General features: G+C 42.5%; 1 protein-coding gene across 1 annotated transcript in view; it reads right to left on the bottom strand.

Moving 5' to 3' along the window:
- Nucleotides 1-3,441: 3,441 nt before the first annotated feature.
- Nucleotides 3,442-22,342, bottom strand: part of RGS21 (regulator of G protein signaling 21) — an 87,229-nt gene continuing 68,328 nt past the window's right edge. The window contains exons 5-6 of the mRNA XM_067467084.1: nt 14,898-15,064; nt 3,442-3,645 (exon numbers count right to left, since the gene is read on the bottom strand). Of these exons, the coding sequence (XP_067323185.1) occupies nt 3,442-3,645; nt 14,898-15,064 (371 nt within the window). The remainder of the gene's footprint in view (nt 3,646-14,897; nt 15,065-22,342) is intronic.

The following is a 22,342-nucleotide window of genomic DNA, read 5'->3' on the forward strand; positions in this document are numbered from 1 at the left end:
CAGAATCTGATGCCTGATCATGTGGAAGGAGAAGGAATCTTCTCACATTAGTGTTTGGCATGCATCTTCAGCACAGAGAGTGTTTACAGCCCCCAAATCAAAAGGAAGACATCAATGTTATAACCAACTAGCTGTCCCCTGCCACGCATTGCTGTGGCCCAGTCTGTTGATTTGGAAAAGAAAGTAATGAGAAAGTGTTGGTTTCTAATATATGTAATTTCTTTATGCTTGTGGGTAAACAGTATTTCTTGCTGTTTCTTTGTCAGTGTTGATGTGGAGAGTGTCTGGTTTGCCCACCCTGGAACATGCAACGTATTATTGTCCTTCTTTAAGGGTCCCTTTCAAATCTATGATACTATATCTCTGTGTGTGTGAATGAGATCTATCTATCTATCTATCTATCTATCTATCATCTATCTATCTATCTATCTATCTATCTAATCTATGGCTGGATGGCTCTTTGTCAGGACGACTTTGATTACATTTTCTTGCCCTGATGAAGGGAGTTGGATTGGATGGCCTTAAGTATTTTCTGTTGGTCATGGGGTTCTGTGTGGGAAGTTTGCCCCGATTCTGTCATTCGTGGGGTTCAGAATGCTCTTTGATTGTAGGTGAACTGTGAATCCCAGTGACTACAACTCCCAAATGTCAAGGTCTATTTTCCCCAATCTCCATCTGTGTTCATATTTGGGCGAATTGAGTTCTTGTGCCAAGTTTGGTCCAGATCCATCATTGTTTGAGTCCACAGTGCTCTCTGGATGTAGGTGAACTACAACTCCCAAACTCAAGGTCAATGCCCACCAAACTCTTCCAATATTTTCTGTTGGTCATGGGAGTTCTGTGTCCCAAGTTTGGTTCAGTTACATCATTGATGGAGTTCAGAATGCTCTTTGATTGTAGGTGAACTATAAATCCTAGCAACTACAACTCCCAAATGACAAAATCTTAATTTTTGTCTGATGGTCATTCCTTGTGTTGTGAGACATTTTGTTGCCAAATTTGGTATGATTTCGTTAATTAGTTCTTTTGTTTTTAAGGTACTCATTATGCACAGAGCATTTTTATATAGATAGATAGTATGAAAACCAAGTCAATAGAGTGATCCACTTTGATTATTCCCCCCCCCCCACTCCTTGCCATTGTCTCTTTTCCCAGGTCAAGCACTGTTTTGGCGTGAGGGCACCAGTCCTACCTTTAGGTAGATGCTAGAATGTGGCAGCAAGTTTTAATTTGTTTTGAAAGAAGAAGACCACGTGCCACACTGTCTCACTTATATCTGCTAAGCTACTACTGTCAGAATTGAAAAAAAAGTTTCAACTTTAAGTCTAATATGCATCTGTATAGGGCAATGGAGTCAAAACACTACACCTTGGGCAGCAAAATGTCTTGGGCTGATCCATGAATCAAGATAACCTGGAGGTAGTCTACAGCTGTAAGTTAACTGTCATATCAAGTTATAGGATCTACATTTCCTATAAATACTCAAAGGTGTTCAAAGATATAATATGCATCAGTGTTTCTGTAGAAGGGTCTATTAACATCTCTAGCCATATGTTTCATGGTAAATTGATTGTGCTTTGCCCAGCAGAGCATATTTGCAGAAGTAAGTGTATGGAAATTTTGTAATATGGAGTTCTGGGGCTGGAGATTTCAGCCACTAAATTCCTTTCCAATTTTCTATCTCTAACTAACAGTAAGCCTTAATTCTACGGCTGCTGTTTTATCCTTCTGCACTCATTTTTTCCCTATCATCTAGCTCTACTTCCATCTCTATTTATCAACTGCTGAAACCTTTTATTGTTATTGCAAATGTGTAACCTAAAGTTACGCACTTTTGATTGTTTCATATTCTTTATGAAACTTTAGGGACTATGTAGGGACTATGAAAGTCCTCCAATGTTATTTGTGAGGAAGCAGCCACTGCAATTGACAAGGATCTATTTTCCTGTCTATCTAAAACAAACTGGCTGAATGTGATTTTCCTGCTTCTTGGCAGGGAGGTTGGACTGGATGGCCTACAAGGTCTCTTCTAACTCTATCATTCCATGATTCTATGATTCCCACCCCCCAGGCCTGTAGCCAGGATTTTGATTTGGGGCGGGGCTGAGTTTGGTTCGGGGGGGGGGGGCTGAGTCTGAGTGAAAGAGGGTCTACCCTAGCAAACCTTTCATATTGTTACCCCAATACCCCCATGCATATGGGATATATTGAGCATGGTGATCAGATCATGACATGAATAAACATAACAGTTTAAATAATGCACCAGTAAGGCCTTCTCGCAGACCACCATGAGAATTTCGGGGGGGGTGGGGGGTGTGAGGGCTGAAGCCCCCAAAGCCCCCCCCCCCCCTGGCTACATGCCTGCCACCCCCTCACACTAGTGATCTCTGGCACAAGGGGGAAATGAGATAAAGGGTCTTGATTCTTCCTATGACAGCAAGGGCGAAAGAAGAAGCAGCAGCCACCTGCTTTTTGAGTGACATAAAATAGACACCCCCCCCCCCCCCCCAATTGACTCCACTGGCTGGGGAGATAATAAAGTCAGGAAACACTGCATTTCACCATAACTACAGTTCATCATAACTACAGGTTTCAAACTACAAGAAAGGAGATTCCATCTGAACATGAGGAAGAACTTCCTGACTGTGAGAGCCGTTCAGCAGTGGAACTCTCTGCCCCGGAGTGTGGTGGAGGCTCCTTCTTTGGAAGCTTTTAAACAGAGGTCGGATGGCCATCTGTCAGGGGTGATTTGAATGCAATATTCCTGCTTCTTGGCAGGGGGTTGGACTGGATGGCCCATGAGGTCTCTTCCAACTCTTTGATTCTATGATTCTATTCTATGATTCTATGGGGACCCCTGCTATAGTACATGGGTCTATCTACTAGATTGAAACCCAAATACATGCTGTTCTCCCGCAATCCCATGAGGTCTCTTCCAACTCTTTGATTCTATGATTCTACGATTCTCATGCATACAACCATCTTGTATAGGATTCCAGCCTATATCAATAAATGTACTGCAATTTAGGACATATCTGAACTGCACTGATATTTCCTTCTTATGGATGGTTGCACAAGCAACAGCACTAACAGTTCTCATCATATATAGAGATGGTAATAAGCTATGTTTCTCACTATACAACTTCTAGTATAATCTATCATGTGGATATCCTAATAGCTGCAAACTTTTGTGACACGCCTTAGGCTTACAAAAAAGGCATCCTAGTCACTGAAAATTATTGGCCTTGCTTTAACTTTAAATTATCTTAACTACCTTGTTTTCTAATTTTGGTATAAGATACAGTTAAGCACTGGGGCAATTGGACTTAAATAAGGTCAACGTGTGAGTGTTGTGCCTACTCCCTACAAAATACCCTGAACATGTTGTTGCTACTTTTGAAAGTGCTAAAAGAGTCCAAAATTTGCTTCGGAGCTTCGCCATTACAAAAATGGCAACCACCTTTTCTGATTTCCATTCTGTTGCTTTTTAGCCAGTTCCTTATAAGCTTCTGATTTTAGAAACCGCGGGAAAGAGTCCTTAGCCATCAGACTGTAGATTAATCTTTGAGCGTCGTCAAAACACTGGAGAGTTGGTTCAGAAATAGTCTGGGTGATGTGGTCTCTAGTACTGAAGTCGATGTTTATCTGTGGGGAATACAGTGACATAAATTGTTGATTTTACTGAAGATCTGAACCTTTGCATTGGAGCCAGAAACAAACATGATTTGAATTGCTTCCAAAAATATACTGTTTGATGCAAAGTAGCAGGAAGGTTATGCTTTCATCATCTAGAATATTGAACACTTGTTTTAGTTTGTTTCATACCCTGAAAGCCACATCTTTATTGCTGATTCTTTAGCAATTATTTTGAAAGATGCTTCAGATTTTCTGGGTGGATAATCAGACAGAAAATGGTGAGACATTTAGTTCTGAGTTCGGTTTTGGTACACATACTTTTTATTCTATCTACATTTTCTAAATTAGCAGCTTTATACTTTATCTTGAGAAAATTTTGTTTTTCAAGTATATCTCAGACTTCTGTCTAGCACATTCAATATTTCTATTACATTTATTCAAAACTAGCCGTCCCCTGCCACGCGTTGCTGTGGCCCACATGGGGGTTCTGTGTGGGAGGTTTGGCCCAATTCTATTGCTGTTGGGCTTCAGAATGCTCTGTGATTGTAGGTGAACTATAAATCCCAGCAACTACAACTCCCAAATGTCAAGATTCTATTTTCCCCAAACTCCACCAGTGTTCACATCTGGGCATATTGAGTATACGTGTAAAGTTTAGTCCAGATCCATTATTGTTTGAGTCCACAGTGATATCTGGATGTAGGTGAACTACAACTCCAAAACCAAAGGACACTGCCAACCAAACCCTTTCAATATTCTCTATGGTCCTGGGAGAACTGTGTGCCAAGTTTGGTTCAATTCCATTGTTGGTGAGGTTGAGAATGCTATATATTCCCAGCAAGTATAACTCCCAAATGACAAAATCATTTTTTTTTGAGTGAAGGACATACATTGGGTTGTTAGGTGTATTGTGTCCAAATTTGGTGTCAATTCATCCAGGGGTTTATGAGTTCTGTGAACACCACAAACGAACATTACATTTTTATTTATATAGATTAATATATTATATATTATATTAATCTATATAAATAAAAATGTAATGTTCGTTTGTGGTGTTCACAGAACTCATATCCACGGGGGAGATACCTGAAATTATGAATAAAGCAATCTCTATATTTTGACTATACTTGGGCTGGATGTATACCATACAATTGCACTGAAGGATCACAAGCAATTATGGGGTGAGGATATGTGAAAGTGTGAATATCGAAACTGTGATTAAAGGGGTCGTAATGCGCTTAATTTGCTTTTGCAGTGTGGAACTTGTACTGCATCTAACTCTCTCAAACAATGGGAAAAACCCAAGAGTATGTGGATAGAGCTTCTGCTGAAACTCCTTCTATCCCTATCAGTACTGTTCCACTTTTCAAGAGAAACAGGAACGAATGCTGCAGTTCTGAGGATCTGCAGCCTTGGTTCCTTCTTTCACATGGCTTGAGATTTCTCACATGATCCAAACATCCTGGAAAGAACCTGCCTCCTACTGACTCTCCTGGAGAACAAGTCTGATAAGGAGTGGCTTAAGGAGCTGGGCATGTTTAGCCTGAAGAAGAGAAGGCTGAGAGGAGATACAGCCATGTATAAATATGTGAGAGGAAGTCAAAGGGAGGAGGGAGCAAGCTTGTTTTCTGCTTCCATGAAGACTGGCACACAGGTTGGTGGAATGAACTGTCTTGAGAACTCTAATTATTTGCTATCTTTACTTTCAATTAGAAGACGCTTGAGGAATTACACCTTTGTGAATATCAGTATGAACTGACAGCATCTATACCCTCTAGATTAATACACACTCTTCTTGAATATTCCAACATAGTTGACAATCAAAAGTGGGATTGAGTAAGAGTATAAATATGTGAGAGGAAGCCACAGGGAGGAGGGAGCAAGCTTGTTTTCTGCTTCCTTGGAGACTAGGACGAGGAACAATGGCTTCAAACTACAAGAGAGGAGATTCCATCTGAACATGAGGAAGAACTTCCTGACTGTGAGAGCCGTTCAGCAGTGAAACTCTCTGCCCTGGAGAGTGGTGGAGGCTCCTTCTTTGGAAGCTTTTAAACAGAGGCTGGATGGCCATCTGTCAGGGATGATTTGAATGCAATATTCCTGCTTCTTGGCAGGGGGTCGGACTGGATGGCCCATGAGGTCTCTTCCAACTCTTTGATTCTATGATTCTATGATTCTATGACTCTCCTGGAGAACAAGCCCTATGAGGAACGGCTTAAGGAGCTGGGCATGTTTAGCTTGAAGAAGAGAAGGCTGAGAGGAGATATGACAGCCATGTATAAATATGTGAGAGGATGTCACAGGGAGGAGGGAGCAAGCTTGTTTTCTGCTTCCCTGGAGACTACGACGCAGAACAATGGCTTCAAACTACAAGAAAGGAGATTCCATCTGAACATGAGGAAGAACTTCCTGACTGTGAGAGCTGTTCAGCAATGGAACTCTCTGCCCCGGAGTCAGGCCCGTAGCCAGGATTTTGTTTGGGGTGAGCTGAGTTTGATTCGGGGGGAGGGGGACTGAGTCTGAGTGAAAGAGGGTCTACCCTAGCAAACCTTTTGTATCGTTACCCCAATACCCCCATGCATATGGGATGTATTGAGCATGCTGATCAGATCATGATATGAATAAACATAACAGTTTAAATAATATACCAGTAAGGCCTTCTCGCAGACCACCATGAGAATTTCAGGGGGTTCTGAAGCCCCCCAAGCCTCCCCCCCGGGCAACATGCCTCCCCGGAGTGTGGTGGAGCCTCCTCCTTTGGAGGTTTTTAAACAGAGGCTAGATGGCCATCTGTCAGGGGTGCTTTGAATGCAATATTCCTGCTTCTTGGCAGAGGGTTGGACTGGATGGCCCATGAGGTCTCTTCCAACTCTATGATTCTATGGCATGAAGAATATGTAAAAAGAATATGTAAAAAGATTTGTAAAAATCCTCAACGTAATCAACATGAACTAAAATGTATGGTCAAATTCTAATCAAAGGATCTATAAAGCTGGCCTTGTCTTGTCTTGTCCTGCATAAATATCTCCATCTTTGATAGCATATATGGGGATAGTGAAAAACAGTTTGATTCGATTTGGCTTTTAATAGCTCCTGCCATAGGTTTGATGGTTTTCATCTCTTTTCCTTTTGAATGGTAAAGTCTGGGTTTCAATTTTTGTTGTTACCTTGCTATGTTATCTATTTTAGTGACCCCTGTTATGGTCAAATGGCAGTTATCAAAACCCTTTATTAAATAGAAAAAAAGTAAAGTATAGCTGGAAAACACTATGTTCTGTACAGCTTGTTCTGTGTGCTCAGAGCAACCCACTTTCCCTCTCTGTGTATAAAGCTTTCACCCATGTTTTAATGGCAATTCCTTGACCTGATGACTCCACTCTTCTCTTTAAGGTCTTTGATGCCTTTCATTATGTTCCTGTGAACATTAGAACTCCCATGCTGTATTTGAGCAAAAGGTGATCTTATTCATGTTTCGGAGAGCAACCTCCCAGAGACCACTGGGAAGCTCAAAAGCAAAAGTAAAAAAGATTCAATATAATAAAACTGCCACGGGTCGATCCAATTACTGAACGGCCATGTATTAGTGTACCATGGCTTTCATAAAACCCACTGCTTCCTAATACTTCCTTGACAGGGAGCTATTTTATAATAAATATGAACAGGTAGTTAAGGGAATGAATCTCAGTTTGTAATTTTCTAGGCAAACAGTGGTCATCCCAACAGCTCTATTGACTCTGAATATTTATTTCTGGTTTCTCTGTAAATTTAGTCTCAAAGATCTTAAAAGTTTTTCTTCTCCTGGAGGGAAGTGTGTTTATTAGGCTTGGGTAACTACGGAAAAATTTGGTTCTAAACTCGTTTCGTTTTTAGGGGTGCCCTTGCGTTTCATTTTTTTTAAAGAATTCCGAAATTTTCCTTTAAAAAAGTTCGAAATATACGAAATTTCATAAAATTACGAATTGATTCGTTAATAGCGGACGCGATTGCGCAATATGCTAAAAAACCCTCCAAATGGGACAGGGGGAACTTCTGAAGCTTCCCTCTCCCTCTGTTGTTCACTGTTGGTGTGATAATTTATTTTTTATCACTGATAGAACAAACAACAACTATAAAACTTGCACCAGACATACGGAAATAATTACGAAACAATTACGAAACAATTACGAAACAATTACGAAACAATTTTGAACCAATTACAAAACAATTACGAAACAATACGAAATAAATTGGAAAAATTGTTTCGATTTTTAATTACTCCTCACAGTAGTCCTGCATGGCTCAATATTGGATTGTAAGCCAATTTAAATACGAATTAATAACGAATTACGAAATTGACGAATGAAACCACCCAAGCCTAGTGTTTATGTGGGAGAAATTTTGATTTTTGACTCTTCTGGCCAGACCCGTAGCCAGGATTTCATTTGGGGGGGGGGCTGAATTTTTTTGGGGGGGGTTCAGGGGGGCTGAGTTTCGGGGGGGGGGCTGAGTCTGAGTGAAAGAGGGTCTAGCCTAGCAAACCTTTTGTATCATTACCCCAATACCCCCATGCATATGGGATATATTGAGTATGGTGATCAGATCATGATAAGAATAAACATAACAGCTTAAATAATGCACCAGTAAGGCCTTTTCGCGAACCACCATGAGAATTTCGGAGGGAGGGGGGGCTGAAGCCCCTCGAGCCCCCCCCCCCCCGGCTACATGCCTGCTTCTGGCATTCTCTGAAGCTGGTCAAATTACCACCCTCCAATGGGAAAAAGCCATATTGTATTGATTCCTCTACTCTTCCTTCATAATATAAAAAAGAGGCTATGTACATGCTGAGGAGTGTCCTCCACTGAAGTGAATGGACAATCCTTCTCAGCATGGACCTCTGCAAATACATGAGATATCAAGCATTGGTGGTTTTATTTCATCAGGCTGGGAAAATCTGCATTCCTTGAGTTATCGTTAGATAAACTCCCATCAACATGACCAAGGAATGAAGTATGATAATAAACCAATAACTGTAACAATGGGAGGTATAATCCAATTACATTGGGAAGGCTACCATTTTCACCCCAACATTAGATGTGTGTGTGTGTGTGTGTGTTTTGGTGACTTTTTGTGACTATCAATACTTGAAACGCATTGCTGGAGACTAGGCTTGGTTGATCAAGAAAAAAAGTGGTTCTAAACTCATTTTGTATATAGGGGGTGCTGGCATTCCGATTTTCAAATTATTTCTCAAATTTTCTTGAAAAAAAGATCGGAAATAGTAAAAATCTGAATAGCTTCATTTACTTCGTTAATGGAAGGTGCTCTCCCCCCTGTTAGTTTAAAATCTCACAGTTTCCCTGGCCTCCCTGGCGACAAGCAGCGATGCGGTTTCACCCAGTGGCCGTCAAGAAGAGCTGGGCGTAGCCATGCCCACCTCATTTCCCTGCCACCCATTGCCATTCGCAGTCACCCACCCAGGGAAGGGAAACTGCGAGATTAGTTTTAAAATCTTGCAGTTTCCCTTCTCTGGGTGGGTGACTGCGAAGGCGATGGGTGGCAGGGCAATGAGGTGGGCGTGGCTACTGGGGGCGTGGCCTTCAGGAGGAGCTGAGTATAGCCACACCCACCTCATTTCCCTGCCACCCATCGCCCTTTCCAGTCACACAGGGAAGGGAAACTGCAAGATTACTTTTAAAATCTTGCAGTTTCCCTTCCCTGGGTGGGTGACTGTGAAGGTGATGAGTGGCAGGGAAATGAGGTGGGCGTGGCTACACCCAGCTCTTATTTATTTATTATTTATTTATTTCGGTTACTTCTACCCCGCCCTTCTCACCCCGAAGGGGACTCAGGGCGGCTTACAAAGGCACAATTCAATGCTGGCATCATAAACAGTAGTAAACAAATAGCAGCAATTAACAATTAAACAACAGTTCCTGCATTACAACAATAAAACCAATAAAACCAATACAAACCCAATGACTCCTCATTGACGGTCAGCGTTCGCTATCTCATAGTCAAAATTCCAATTCCACATTGTCAGTCCTGTCAGTCCTAATCGTCTGATTGTCCTTATCTAGTTGTCAGATTGCCCAAAGGCCTGGTCCCACAACCATGTCTTTACTTTCCTCCTGAAGGAGAGGAGGGATGTTGATGCCCTAATTTCTCCCAGGAGTGAGTTCCACAGGTGAGGGACCACCACTGAGAAGGCCCTGCTCCTGGTCTCCACCAGCCTCACTTGTGATAGAGGTGGGGTCGAGAGCAGGTCCTCCCCAGATGATCTCAAACTCCGGGGTGGGACGTAGAGGGAGATACGTTCAGACAGATACACTGGACCAACCGTTTTGTAGGTCAAAACCAGCACCTTGAATTGTGCTCAGAACTGAACCGGAACTGAAGCTCTTCTTGATGGCCACTGGGGGCGTGGCCTTCAGGAAGAGCTGGGCGTGGCCACGCCCACCTCCTCCCTCTGCCATCCATTGCCCTTTTCAATCACCCACACAGGGAAGGGAAACTGCAAGGTTACTTTTAAAATCTTGCAGTTTCCCTTCCCTGGGTGGGTGACTGCGAAGGCGATGGGTGGCAGGGAAATGAGGTGGGTGTGGCTACGTCCAGCTCTTCCTGAAGGTCACTGGGGGAATGACCTTCAGGAAGAGCTGGGCATAGCCACACCCACCTCATTTCCCTGCCATCCATCGCCCTTTCCAGTCACCCACACAGGGAAGGGAAACTGCAAGATTACTTTTAAAATCTTGCAGTTTCCCTTCCTGTGTGACTGCAAAGGGTGATGGATGGCAGGGGAATGAGGTGGGCATGGCTACACCCAGCTCTTTTTGACAGCCACTTGGGGCATGGCCTTCAGGAAGAGCTGGCCGTGGCCACGCCCACCTTGCCCTTCCGCATCACGGCTTGTCACCAGGAGGGCAAGGGAAACTCCAAGATTATAAACCTTGACCAGACATCCGAAAATAATTCCAAAAAATGGGTAAATTGTTTCAATTCGTTATTACTCCTCACACTATTCCAGCATGGCTTGAAATTGTTTCTAAAATCATTTAAATACGAATTCATTCTGATTTTAGAAGCTTACGAACCAGATCAACCAAGCCTACTGGATACTTTGCTGGATAATTCTAATGTCAAAAGCAGAGCTTATTTTATTCTTTTGTATGAATTTTTTAAGTTCCTTGATTCGCTTATGCTGAGGGATAATATAGAGCTATTATATTATCTTATTGAAGTTAGCATTGATACTTCACCTCTCTGGTATATTTCTAAGTACTGAAAAGTGCCCCCGCCCCTCCAACTATAGTCTCAAAAGCTAAGGCACATCTGTGGCTAAAGCACTGCCTTTATCAAAAGCCAATATATCATTGTAAAAAGGCCAATGTGGGAGTGCATATCACAGAAGTCATTAACCAGCCAATTAGTTTAAAAATGTTTTGTATGTAATGATCAAATGGCATGGTATGACAGGAGGATCCTAAAGGAAATGTTGTAACTTTCATCACATCAAAAGGCTTCTGTTTGGAGAAATGAACCATTAACACTAGGCAGAACTTACAAGTGCACCTGGGGTTTCTGAGTTGCAAAAGTTAGTTATCGTATTTTATGCAGAATTCAAATCAAAGTAGAATGGAATCAATTCCTTCAGATTATGGCAGGCAGAGATAAGCTGGGAGCTGTAGAGCAGAGTAAATTCTGGCCCTTGACAGGGCTTGTTTTCCCCACGACACTATTACAGTCAACCCTCAACATTTGCTGGGGTCAGGGGTGCTGGATCCCCACAAAAGTGGAAAAATCAAAAATAAAAACACCATATAATAACATGAGGGAACACCTCTCCAGAAATCTCTAGGTTCCTTAGCATGACTCTATGGCAGACATGTCCAAAGTCTGGGCCAAGGGCCAAATGCGACCTCTGTTCAAATTTCAACTGGCCCTCTTTCTCCAGTCCCCCTTCCTTGTCTTCATCCCTCCCATTCTTGATTTACTCCCATCTTTCATCCGTTTCTTCTTTCCTTCTTAGGGATCAGGGCCCTCGAAAAGGCTAGCTTCTTGGGAGGAGAGAAAGAGAGATGGCACTCTCTTGTTTCCCTTCCCTGGCTCCCGGCCTATCTAGGAATGACCTGGCTATGATGATCCAGGCCACGGTCATCTCGAGGCTTGACTACTGTAATGCCCTCTACATTGGCCTTCCTTTGTCAGTGATCCGGAAGCAGAAGCTGGCGGCTCGTCTTCTCGCCGGGGTGCCGGCGAGGTGTCATATCACCCCAATTCTACAACAGCTACACTGACTACCAATTGAGTACCAGATTACTTTCAAAGTGCTGGTATTAACCTTTAAGGCCTTATATGGTCTGGGGCCGGCGTACCTGAGGGCCCGCTTATCCCCCTACCAACCCCAGAGATTACTTCGGTCTGAAGACCAAAATTTGCTTGAAGTCCCCAACATCTGGACTTATCATCTGTCCTCTACTAGGCAGAGAGCCTTCTTGATTGCAGCCCCTTATTTATGGAGTGCCTTGCCAGTTGAAACCCGATCTATCCGAGACCTACTTGCTTTTCAGAAAGCCTGTAAAACCTTTCTCTTCCGACAAGCTTTCGATGGGTGAATAACTCGGGACTATGTCTGTTCTTGTTTTTATTGTATTTTAAAGTTAATTGTATTATTTTAATCTATTGTTGTAAACCGCTTCGAGCCAAATTGGGAGTAGCGGTATACAAGTCAAATAAATAAATAAACCCGATTAAACATTGCCTTCTCCTTGGGTGGCTCTGGCCACAGACATCCCATCCCAGTGGCCCCTTGTCTCTCTCTTCCCCGCACAACTTTTCTTTATTTCATTGCAAAGGAAAACTCCCCAGGCAGAGGCTGCTGCCACTGCTGCTGAGGCTTCATGGCCAGGAAGGGTGGGCTCTGGAGGCCAAGCATCTGCCTGGCTTCCCTCCCTCCCACCCTCCCTTCCTTCTTGCCCCTCTTTTGTCCCATGTCATTGCCCTGCAGTTTTCAAAAAGGCTAGCTATTGCTGAGGCTCCTCCCTTGGGAAGAAAAGGGGAGAGCCAGGCAGCAACTATAACTTCCCCTGTCACAATCAAAGCCTTCCCAACAGATGGCCATGCCACCTCTGCTGAAAACTTCCAGAGGAAGACTTCACCAGACTCTGATGCGGAATATGCCACTGTTTGAAATGACTTCAAGGCATACAACAACAACAACAATCCTAATTAACTTGAGTTTCACATCAGCCAAAAGCAGGTCCACACTTCCTACTGAAATGGAAGCTCAGGTCGCTGCTGCCAGCAAACAGGCCTTTTTCCATCTACGACAAGCGAGGCAACTGGCACCCTATCTGACGAGGCTCTGGCAACTGTCATCCATGCCACGGTCACGTCTAGGCTGGACTATTGCAACGCCCTGTATGTGGGCCTTCCGATGTCTACAACCCGAAAGCTTCGTATTGTTCAGAATGCGGCAGCCAGGTTACTCACAAGAACGCCCATGAAATGCCATATAACACCAGTGCTGCAACATTTACATTGGCTTCCAACTGAGTACCGTGGCCTGTATAAGATGCTAGTTCTAACCTTTAAAACTCTTTACGGCCAGGGTCCATCGTACCTTAGGGACCGCCTCTCCTTCTCCCATCATCGGAGGTCGCAATGACCAGCTCAACATGACTTACTCCATATACCGGGTCCTAGAGAAGTGCACTTGGAAAGGACCAGACGCAGGACTTTTTCTATTTCTGCCCTGCCTTGTGGAATTCCTTGCCACCCTACATGAGAGCCATGCATGACTTAGGGCCTTTTACTCTCGCACTTAAGACCTGGCTTTTTACTAGAGCATTCGAACTCTGTTAATTTTTAATTTTTGTATGTTTTATCTTTTATAATTTAGCTGTAAATCACCTAGAGCATTCTCGGATGGAGGGCGATTAATAAGTTATTAAATGATGATGATGATGAAAGACTGGTACATTTACATTGGTTAAAATTGTTCTTTGTTTTATATATTGTATTGTTCTTTCATGGTTATTTCTTTTTTTTGCATTACAAATAAAACCTATGCAGTGTGTGTTGGGATCCTAAGCTTTGAGAGACACAGTTCTCTTCATCACATAACTGAAGCCTTTTTATAATATGCAGTTGTAGCGCTACAATTCCACTTTAAAAAAGGATTGGTTCCATCCTATAGAATCCTGGGATTTACAGTTTAGGGAAAGACATTCAGAATCCTCAGTCAGAGAGAACGAGTGTTTCAGTAAACTAGACATCCCAAGATTCCACGATATGTTGCTATCACAGCTAAGGTGGAATCATTACCAAAAATCCTTATATTTCAACTGTCATACTCAGCACTTTTAATCTGTACCCATCTACACTTGGCCTGGCCTTAGTTTTATTGTATTACAGTGCATTGTTTTTACTGTTTACTGTTATTGCTTAATGTTTTGATTTGCTTTATGGTTTATGTGTATTGTTGTATTGTTGTTTTATTGAGGCCTTGGCCTTTGTAAGCTGCATCGAGTCCTTCAGGAGATGCTAGCGGGGTACAAATAAACTTAATAATAATCATAATCATAATCATAATCATACTGCTATAATAGTGTAGTGGTCAAAGGGTTTGTGGACAGACATCAGTACATCTAATAAAGTAGATGGTGTCCATAAGAAACATACATTAGAAATGTCTTATCCCCAAAGGTGCAGTTGGATTCATGTATGCCCTTTTAAGCTAAAGCAGACTAATATAGTTTTTAAAAATATTAAAACATAATTCTCTCAAACTGAAGTAGAGGTTTAAATAAAAGAGGAAGGCATAGTTATATTCTGAAAGTTCTGAGAGTGCCTTGTACCACCAGAAGATCCAACTAGTTCATACTTAAGGAAATAAAGCCTGACTGCTCATTGGAGGGAAGGATAGTAGAAGCCAAGATGAAGTACTTTGGTCACATCATGAGAAGAAAGGAAAGCTTAGAGAAGACAATTCTACTGGGGGAAATGGAAAGAAAAAGGAAGAGGGGGCGACCAAGGGCAAGATGGATAAAGTGACTGGATTGACCTTGAAGGAGCTGGGGGTGGTAATGGCCGCCAGGGAGCTCTGCAGTGGGCTGGTCCATGAGGTCACGAAGAGTCGGAAACAACAATGAATGAACAACAATAGTAATATTGTGCAGCTCATTGCAGGTTGTGTGGTTTGTACCCAATTCCTGAAAAAAATACACAATGTAATAAAGAAACTTAGTTGAACTAAGCTGTGAGAAAATGAATGAGTCGATTACCTCCTTGGGAGCATCTGCTTGGATAAACTCAGAATAAATTTTTTGGGCCTTGGAGAAAATTTTAGCAGCTGATTTTGTTTTCTTGAAGTTCTCACAAGCCAACCAGAATTCAATGTTTTCTTCACTGAACTCTGACTTCAGGAAAGCTCTAAAAGCATCCAGTCCATCTGCAGAAGCAAGAACAAACACACAATTTTTAACATTTGCATAGCAAGGGCAATTTACTGGGAACTTTGGCACAGCAACATTTGACACAGTCGACCACAATCTTTTGACCCACCGCCTTGCTGCTGTTGGAGTCAGGGGGACAACTTTAAACTGGCTCTCCTCCTTTCTTCACAACCACAGATAGCGAGTGGAGAGGGGAGGCCTGGTCTCTGAGAGGTCCCCCCTATCTTGTGGGGTTCCTCAGGGGGGCATTCTCTCCCCTCTGTTGTTTAACATCTATATGCGACCCCTTGCTCAGCTGGTCCGAGGTTTTGGGCTGGAGTGTTACCAGTATGCTGATGACACTCAGCTGGTGCTGAAGATGGAAGGCCGACCGGACTCTGCATCCGATTATTTTCATCAGTGCCTCGAGGCCGTTACTTGATGGCTGCATGCCAGCAGGTTGAGGGTGAATCCAGCAAAGATGGAGATCCTATGGCTGGGTCAACCGGGCAGTAGGGATATCCAGCTGCCTACCCTGGATGGCGAGGCGCTATGCCCGTCATCATTGGTCAAGAGTCTGAGAGTCCTTTTGGACCCTCTGCTGACAATGGAGGCCCAGGTCTCCGCCGTTAGCAGAACCGCCTTTTTTCGTCTGCGGCAGGCTAGACGGCTGGCCCCCTACTTGTCCAGGGACGACCTAGCTACGGTGATCCAGGCTACGGTCATCTCAAGACTGGACTACTGTAACGCCCTCTACATTGGCCTTCCTCTGTCTGTGATCCGGAAGCTCAAGTTGGTACAAAATGCAGCTGCTCGGCTTCTTGTGGGAATTCCAATGAGATGCCACATAACACAAATCTTACTACAGCTGCATTGGTTACTAATTGAGCACCGGATCACTTTCAAAGTGATGGTACTCACCTTTAAGGCCTTGCATGGTCTGGGGCCGATGTACCTGAGGGACCGCCTCACCCCCTACCAACCCCAGAGATCCCTCCATTCTGAGGACCAAGATCTATTGGAAACTCCCAGTGTCAAGACCTTGTGTCTAACAGCAACCAGATGCAGAGCCTTTACAGCAGTGGCACCATCGCTCTGGAATACTCTGCCACCTGAAGTCCGTGCCTTGTGGGACTTATCAGCTTTCCGCAGGGCATGTAAGCCATACCTGTTTTGACAGGCCTTTGATTGTTGATATTGCTGTTTTTAAATTGTTTTAAATTGTTTTTAAATTGTGTTAGATTTTAGTCATTCTTGTAAGCCGCTCCGAGCCCCAGGGAAGTGGTGGCATATAAGTTCGAATAATAAATAAATAAATAAATAAATACTGAATTTGAAAAGTTCACTGTTCTTCCCATTTACTGCCCCCTCCCTTTAAATCTCAGAATTCAACATTTATCATCATACCTATAAAAATAAGCTGAGGCTTTTTTTTAAAAAGTGAAACTGATATATTCTTTCCCAATATCACCATATGGACACTGTCTTTTTCTTTCATTCCTAATGATCAAGTTCAGGAAGTTCCTGGTAGCTTTGCTTATCATTATTAATCCATCCCAGAATGTTTTTTATAATGATTTTGTGTCTTGATCTTAGATCATTTTAAAAAATCTAGTTAAAAGTAATTTTCAATTGATTAAGATATTTTGTTTCTGTGTGTGCCTTCAAGTAATTTCTGACTTATGGTGACCTTTAGGTGAAGCTGTCATGGGGTTTTCAGAGACAGAGTGAGTGACATGCCCAAGGTCACCCAGTGGATTTCCATGACCAAAAAAGAAGAGCTATAGTCCAGTCATCATGTTGGCTTTCTTGTGTATATCCCTGGATTACTGTAAAATTGTGAACCACAGGCCACTGTGAAACTTCTTAGAAAGGTTGATTGAATTGTAACCAAACTTCCATATTTCAGGGTTTGATAGGATACCAACAATAATCTAGAATTAAACATTTATAATTGACTAGCTGTCCCCTGCCACGCGTTGCTGTGGCCCAGTCTGGTGATCTGGAAAATAAAGTAATGAGAAAGTGTTGGTTTCTAATATATGTAATTCCTTTATGCTTGTGAGTAAACAGTATTTCTTGTTGTTTCTTTGTCAGTGTTGATGTGGAGAGTGTCTGGTTTGCCTACTCTGGAATATGCAACATATCATAGTCCTTCTTTAAGGGTCTGTTTCAAATCTATGATACTATATCTCTCTCTCTGTGTGAGAATCATATCTATCTATCTATATTTATGACTGGGTGGCTCTTTGTCAGGAGGGCTCTGATTACATTTTCTTGCCCTAGTGAAGAGAGTTGGACTGGATGGCCTTAAGTATTTTCTGTTGGTCATGGGGATTCTGTGTGGGAAGTTTGCCCCATTTCTGTCGTTAGTGGGTTTCAGAATGCTCTTTAATTGTAGTAAATTATAAATTCCAGTAACTACAAATCCCAAATGTCAAGGTCTATTTCCTCCAAACTCCATCTGTGTTCATATTTGGGCATATGGAATATTTGTGCCAAGTTTGGTCCAGATCCATCATTGTTTGAGTCCACAGTGCTCTCTGGTTGTAGGTGAACTACAACTCTCAAACTCAAGGTCAATGCCCACCAAACCCTTCCAGTGTGTTCTGTTGGTCATGGAAGTCCTGTATGCCATGTTTGGTTGAATTCCATCATTGGTGGAGTTCAGAATGCTCTTTGATTGTAGGTGAACTATAAATCCCAGCAACTACAACTCCCAAATGTCAAGGTCTAGTTCCTTTAAATTCCATCTGTGTTCATATTTGGGCATATCGAGTATTCGTGCCAAGTTTGGTCCAGATCCATCATTGTTTGAGTCCACAGTGCTCTCTGGATGTGGGTGAACTATAATTCCCAAACTCAAGGTCAATGTCCACCAAACCTTTCCATTTTTTTCTGTTGGTCATGGGAGCCCTGTGTGCTAAGTTTGGCCCAATTCCATCATTGGTGGAGTTCAGAATGCTCTTTGATTGTAGGTAAACTGTAAATCCCAGCAACGACAATTCCCAAATGACAAAATCAGTTTTTTTGAGTAGAGGACATAAATTGGACTGTTAGATGTCTTCTGTCCAAATTTGGTGTCAATTCCCCCAGTGGTTTTTGAGTTCTGATGGTAGCACGAACTAACATTACATTTTTATTTATATAGATTTGTATTCATGGTCCCTAAATATTCAATGGTGTAGGGAATATATAGGGATCACAAGAGACTTCCAATGTTGATATTCCAGACATCAGTGTCTGTGTGGCAGGGGACAATATTCCAGTTGATCAGGATGCAGGCTGACATTCCTTTGCACTCTCATGAGTAATGTCTGGTATGAGGTGGAATTGCAGCAGGGATCCCATTTCTGATTGTGTTACTAGATATCACTCATGGGAGGGGCATAGAAACATCCTCTGTAGCTCACAGGAGCTGATGCCTAACAAGTCAATGCAGCACCACTTCCCTATGTGTCATGTAGAATTTATTTATTTATTTACTTTATTTATATACCGCTTTTCTCAGCCCTCAGGCAACTCAAAGCGGTGAACAACATCGATACAGAACATCACGAGACAAGTATAGGTCAATTAAAAACAATTGTAACATAAATAATTAAACATCAGAATAACAATCATTAGTCCCTCAACCCAGAACTTCAACCAATGGCTGATACCCAATGAGAGACTCCCCCCTGGGCACACAGAGGACTGGGCGACCTGGAAGGCACTGAACAGACTGCGCTCTGGCACCACGAGATGCAGAGCCAACCTTCAGAAATGGGGCTACAAAGTGGAATCCTCGACATGCGAGTGTGGAGAGGAGCAAACCACTGACCACCTGCTGCAATGCACCCTGAGCCCTGCCACATGCACAATGGAGGACCTTCTTGCAGCAACATCAGAGGCACTCCAAGTGGCCAGATACTGGTCAAAGGACATTTAATCAACTCTCATACTTACAAATTTTGTAATCTGCTTGTTTGCTTTGTTCTGTTAGAAATGTAATATAATTTGACTGGTTGTTCTGACACGACAAATAAATAAGTGCCTCAACAGTAAAATCAGAATCCAGTCTCATAATCCATTATTCCATATTCCTATGTTCAATTACACTGTTGAATCAAATGCTTGTTCGAACAGCCAGGTCTTCACTTTCCTCCAAAACACCAGCAGGGAGGGGGCCAATCTGATATCTGCAGGCAGGGCGTTCCACAGTCGAGGGGCCACCACTGAGAAGGCCCTGTCTCTCGTCCCCACCAAGCGCGCCTGTGATGCAGGTGGGACAGAGAGCAGGGCCTCCCCAGATGATCTTAGTGTCCTAGTCGGTTCATAGGAGGAGATGCGTTCGGAGAGGTAAATAGGGCCAGAACCGTTTAGGGCTTTATAGGCTAACGGCAGCACTTGGAATTGTGCCTGGTAGCAAACTGGTAGCCAGTGGAGCTGGCGCAACAGAGGAGTAATATGCTCCCTGAGTGCCGCTCCTGTTAGCAACCTGGCTGCCGAACGCTGGACCATTTGAAGCTTCCGAGCAGTCTTCAAAGGCAACCCCATGTAGAGAGCGTTGCAGTAGTCTATATGGGATGTAACCGGAGTGTGGACTACCGTGGCCAAGTCAGACTTCCCACGGTACGGGCGCAACTGGAAGTGCCACTGCTGGCCAGATAGGGGGGGGGGGGGAAGGATTGCCTTGGTACCTAACACATTCGTCACAGAGGCTGGAGAATTGGCACAGGGGACCTCATCAATGTGATGAGGTCCTAATTTAACAAAGTAGCTAATTTAGAATCTGGGCCCCTGGTTTCCTCTGCTGATCAAAGAAATACCCTTATGATGATTATCCACACTCCATTAAATGCTAAGTTATATCACTGTAGTATAATGTTTGTGAATCTTGTGGGTTTTATATGTGCAATGACAACATCCTTGCTATTATTTTGGCAAATTTATATTTGCAAGTGTCCAATCAATATATGATAAAATTGTATTTGAATGTTCTGGTCAGCACTTGTTGCAAAGTAATGGGATCCTTGTCAAATTGATGAGAACTCAGTTTATTTATCCCATGAGTTTTATTTAATCAAGTCATCAATTAAATCTGCATGTGGCTAACATCCCTGTATTTCAGGATTATTCAAATTCTCCCCCAGTAAAAAAAAAAAAAAGAGCCACAGTGGTTTATATCCTCACATTCACTTTAGGACATTATGCTAAATTAGTCTTGATGAGACATGTTGTCTCTGCAAAACAACACAGCCAGTCAAGATTACATTAATCTCCACAAGTTTCTTGCCTCTAGCATGAGAATGAGACAAGTGTCTTATCCTCCTTTTTGGCCGTGGGAAGAGGGGGAAATGTAATATTATTATTACATTTTGAGCAAACTGCTTCTATGCAAAATATACAATTTTGAAATTTGTGTTGTGGTTTCTCAAGTCTGGCAGGGAATATTTCATTGTCTCACCAGTGAAGGGAAAAAATTGCTTGGACAAGTGAGAATTAACATCCCTACTGCAGAGTCTAGTTTCAGGCATCTTAAACACCCTTTTCATCTAATGAATGAAGGATTTCCCTCCCAATTATTATTTTTTAGATTATGAAGGAATCATCTGAAGAGAGGTATTCCTATTTGAGTGGTGTTAAAATGTGTGTTCTAAGATAATTCACTCTAACACATATGGATGGAAGATTTTCTACAAGTGTTACTAAGTGGGGATTTTTCTGTTGACTCCATGTTTTGATTGGAGCAGCTCATGGGTTTTTCCCCCTCATTTGTTGTATTATTCATCCAATAAGTTAGGAAGAAGCATGGGGGGGGGGGGGGGTGCTGGGATGTTAAAGTGCTTTTCATTTCTGTTCAAAATACATGCTAATCCTTTAAATATGTGCTACCCCAGGTCGGCTCAACCCATTACACAAAGTAAGCATTTGCAGTATAGTTGATTTTGCCCAGGGGAGCTCTTGAGGTGCTCTTGGGGGAAAATAGACCTTGACATATGCAAGTTGTAGTTACTGGGTTGTATAGTTCACCTACAATCAAAGAGCGTTCTGAACTCCACCAATGATGGAATTGAACCAAATATGGCACACAGAACTCCCACGATGAACAGTGATTGGTTGGGGGAGGGGGGGCGCCAAAATACTGTTTGCTTACCATTGAAAATTACCTAGGGCCGCCTCTGGTGCTACCTGATGATCATGAATAGCTTTTGGATTAATCAAAAGAATCTAAGGGTGCAGCTACCAGGCCTGTAACGAGGGGGTGGTTTTAAGGGTTCAACCCACCCCCCCCGAAATGTTTCAGATTTTTTTTAAAAACCCTGGTTTACTCATGAATTTTAACTGGTTAACCAAATCCCCGCGCTAAGCCTATGAGATGCAAAAAATTAAGAGTCCCTTCAGAACTGTAAGCACTATCTCAAGCAAATATTGACAATTTATTCACACTGTCATTACCTGCAGCAATAGCCGATGTAGTGAAGCAACCAAGTCGTGTGTGTGTGTGTGTTGAATGCTCTCATTAAGGAGGCCAGACTTGGTGGAGGTGGTTGACAGGAGTGGAGCTGCAGGCTATTGAAGGCTGCTCTGCCCCCTGCTGTGTTCTTTGCTTCAGCGTGAGCTAGGAGGCAGGTTTCAACCACCACCCCCAAAATTTTCAACCCTCCCCGAAATTTTCAAAACCCCCCCTCCCGAAATTTTCAACCCTCCCCGAAATTTTTTTCTGGCTACGGCCCTGGCAGCTACTTTGTTTTTTTTGGTAATAATATTTATTACATTATTGAATTTCCATTAAAATATAGATATATAGTAATTTAAGAAAGAAATAAAACAAAAACAAACAACATAAACAAACCAGCACCACACCGAGAGGGGGAGGAAAAGAGAAAAAGAAAACAGAAAAAAAGACAGAAAAGACAGATTAAAAGATTGTTAGGCTTCCTGGTGTCTTCCGGAGATCTGTAGTCCTTTTCTCTTATTCCTCCCTTGCCATCTTCCTGTCTTCCTCCTCTCCTCTCATATTCTTGCTCTTCCTTTTTCCTGTTCCTCCTTTCTTCCTTAACTAGATCAAAAACTTTTAATTTCTTTGTCTAAAGTATTCTGTAACCTTTTCCCAGTTTGTCTCTTGCAAATTTATTCCTTTGCTTCTTGATATAAGAAAGATAAGTCTATCCATATTCTTAATCTCCAATATTTTCACTAGTCTCTCATTTTCATCTGGTATTTCTCTTTGTTTCCATTTTCTGGCGTAGCATATCCTTGCTGCCGTTGCCATTAAAAACAGAAGTTTGTCAGAATTTTTCTCTAATTCC

This window comes from Anolis sagrei, chromosome 4 (genome assembly GCF_037176765.1).
Source record: "Anolis sagrei isolate rAnoSag1 chromosome 4, rAnoSag1.mat, whole genome shotgun sequence".
NCBI lineage: Eukaryota > Metazoa > Chordata > Lepidosauria > Squamata > Dactyloidae > Anolis > Anolis sagrei.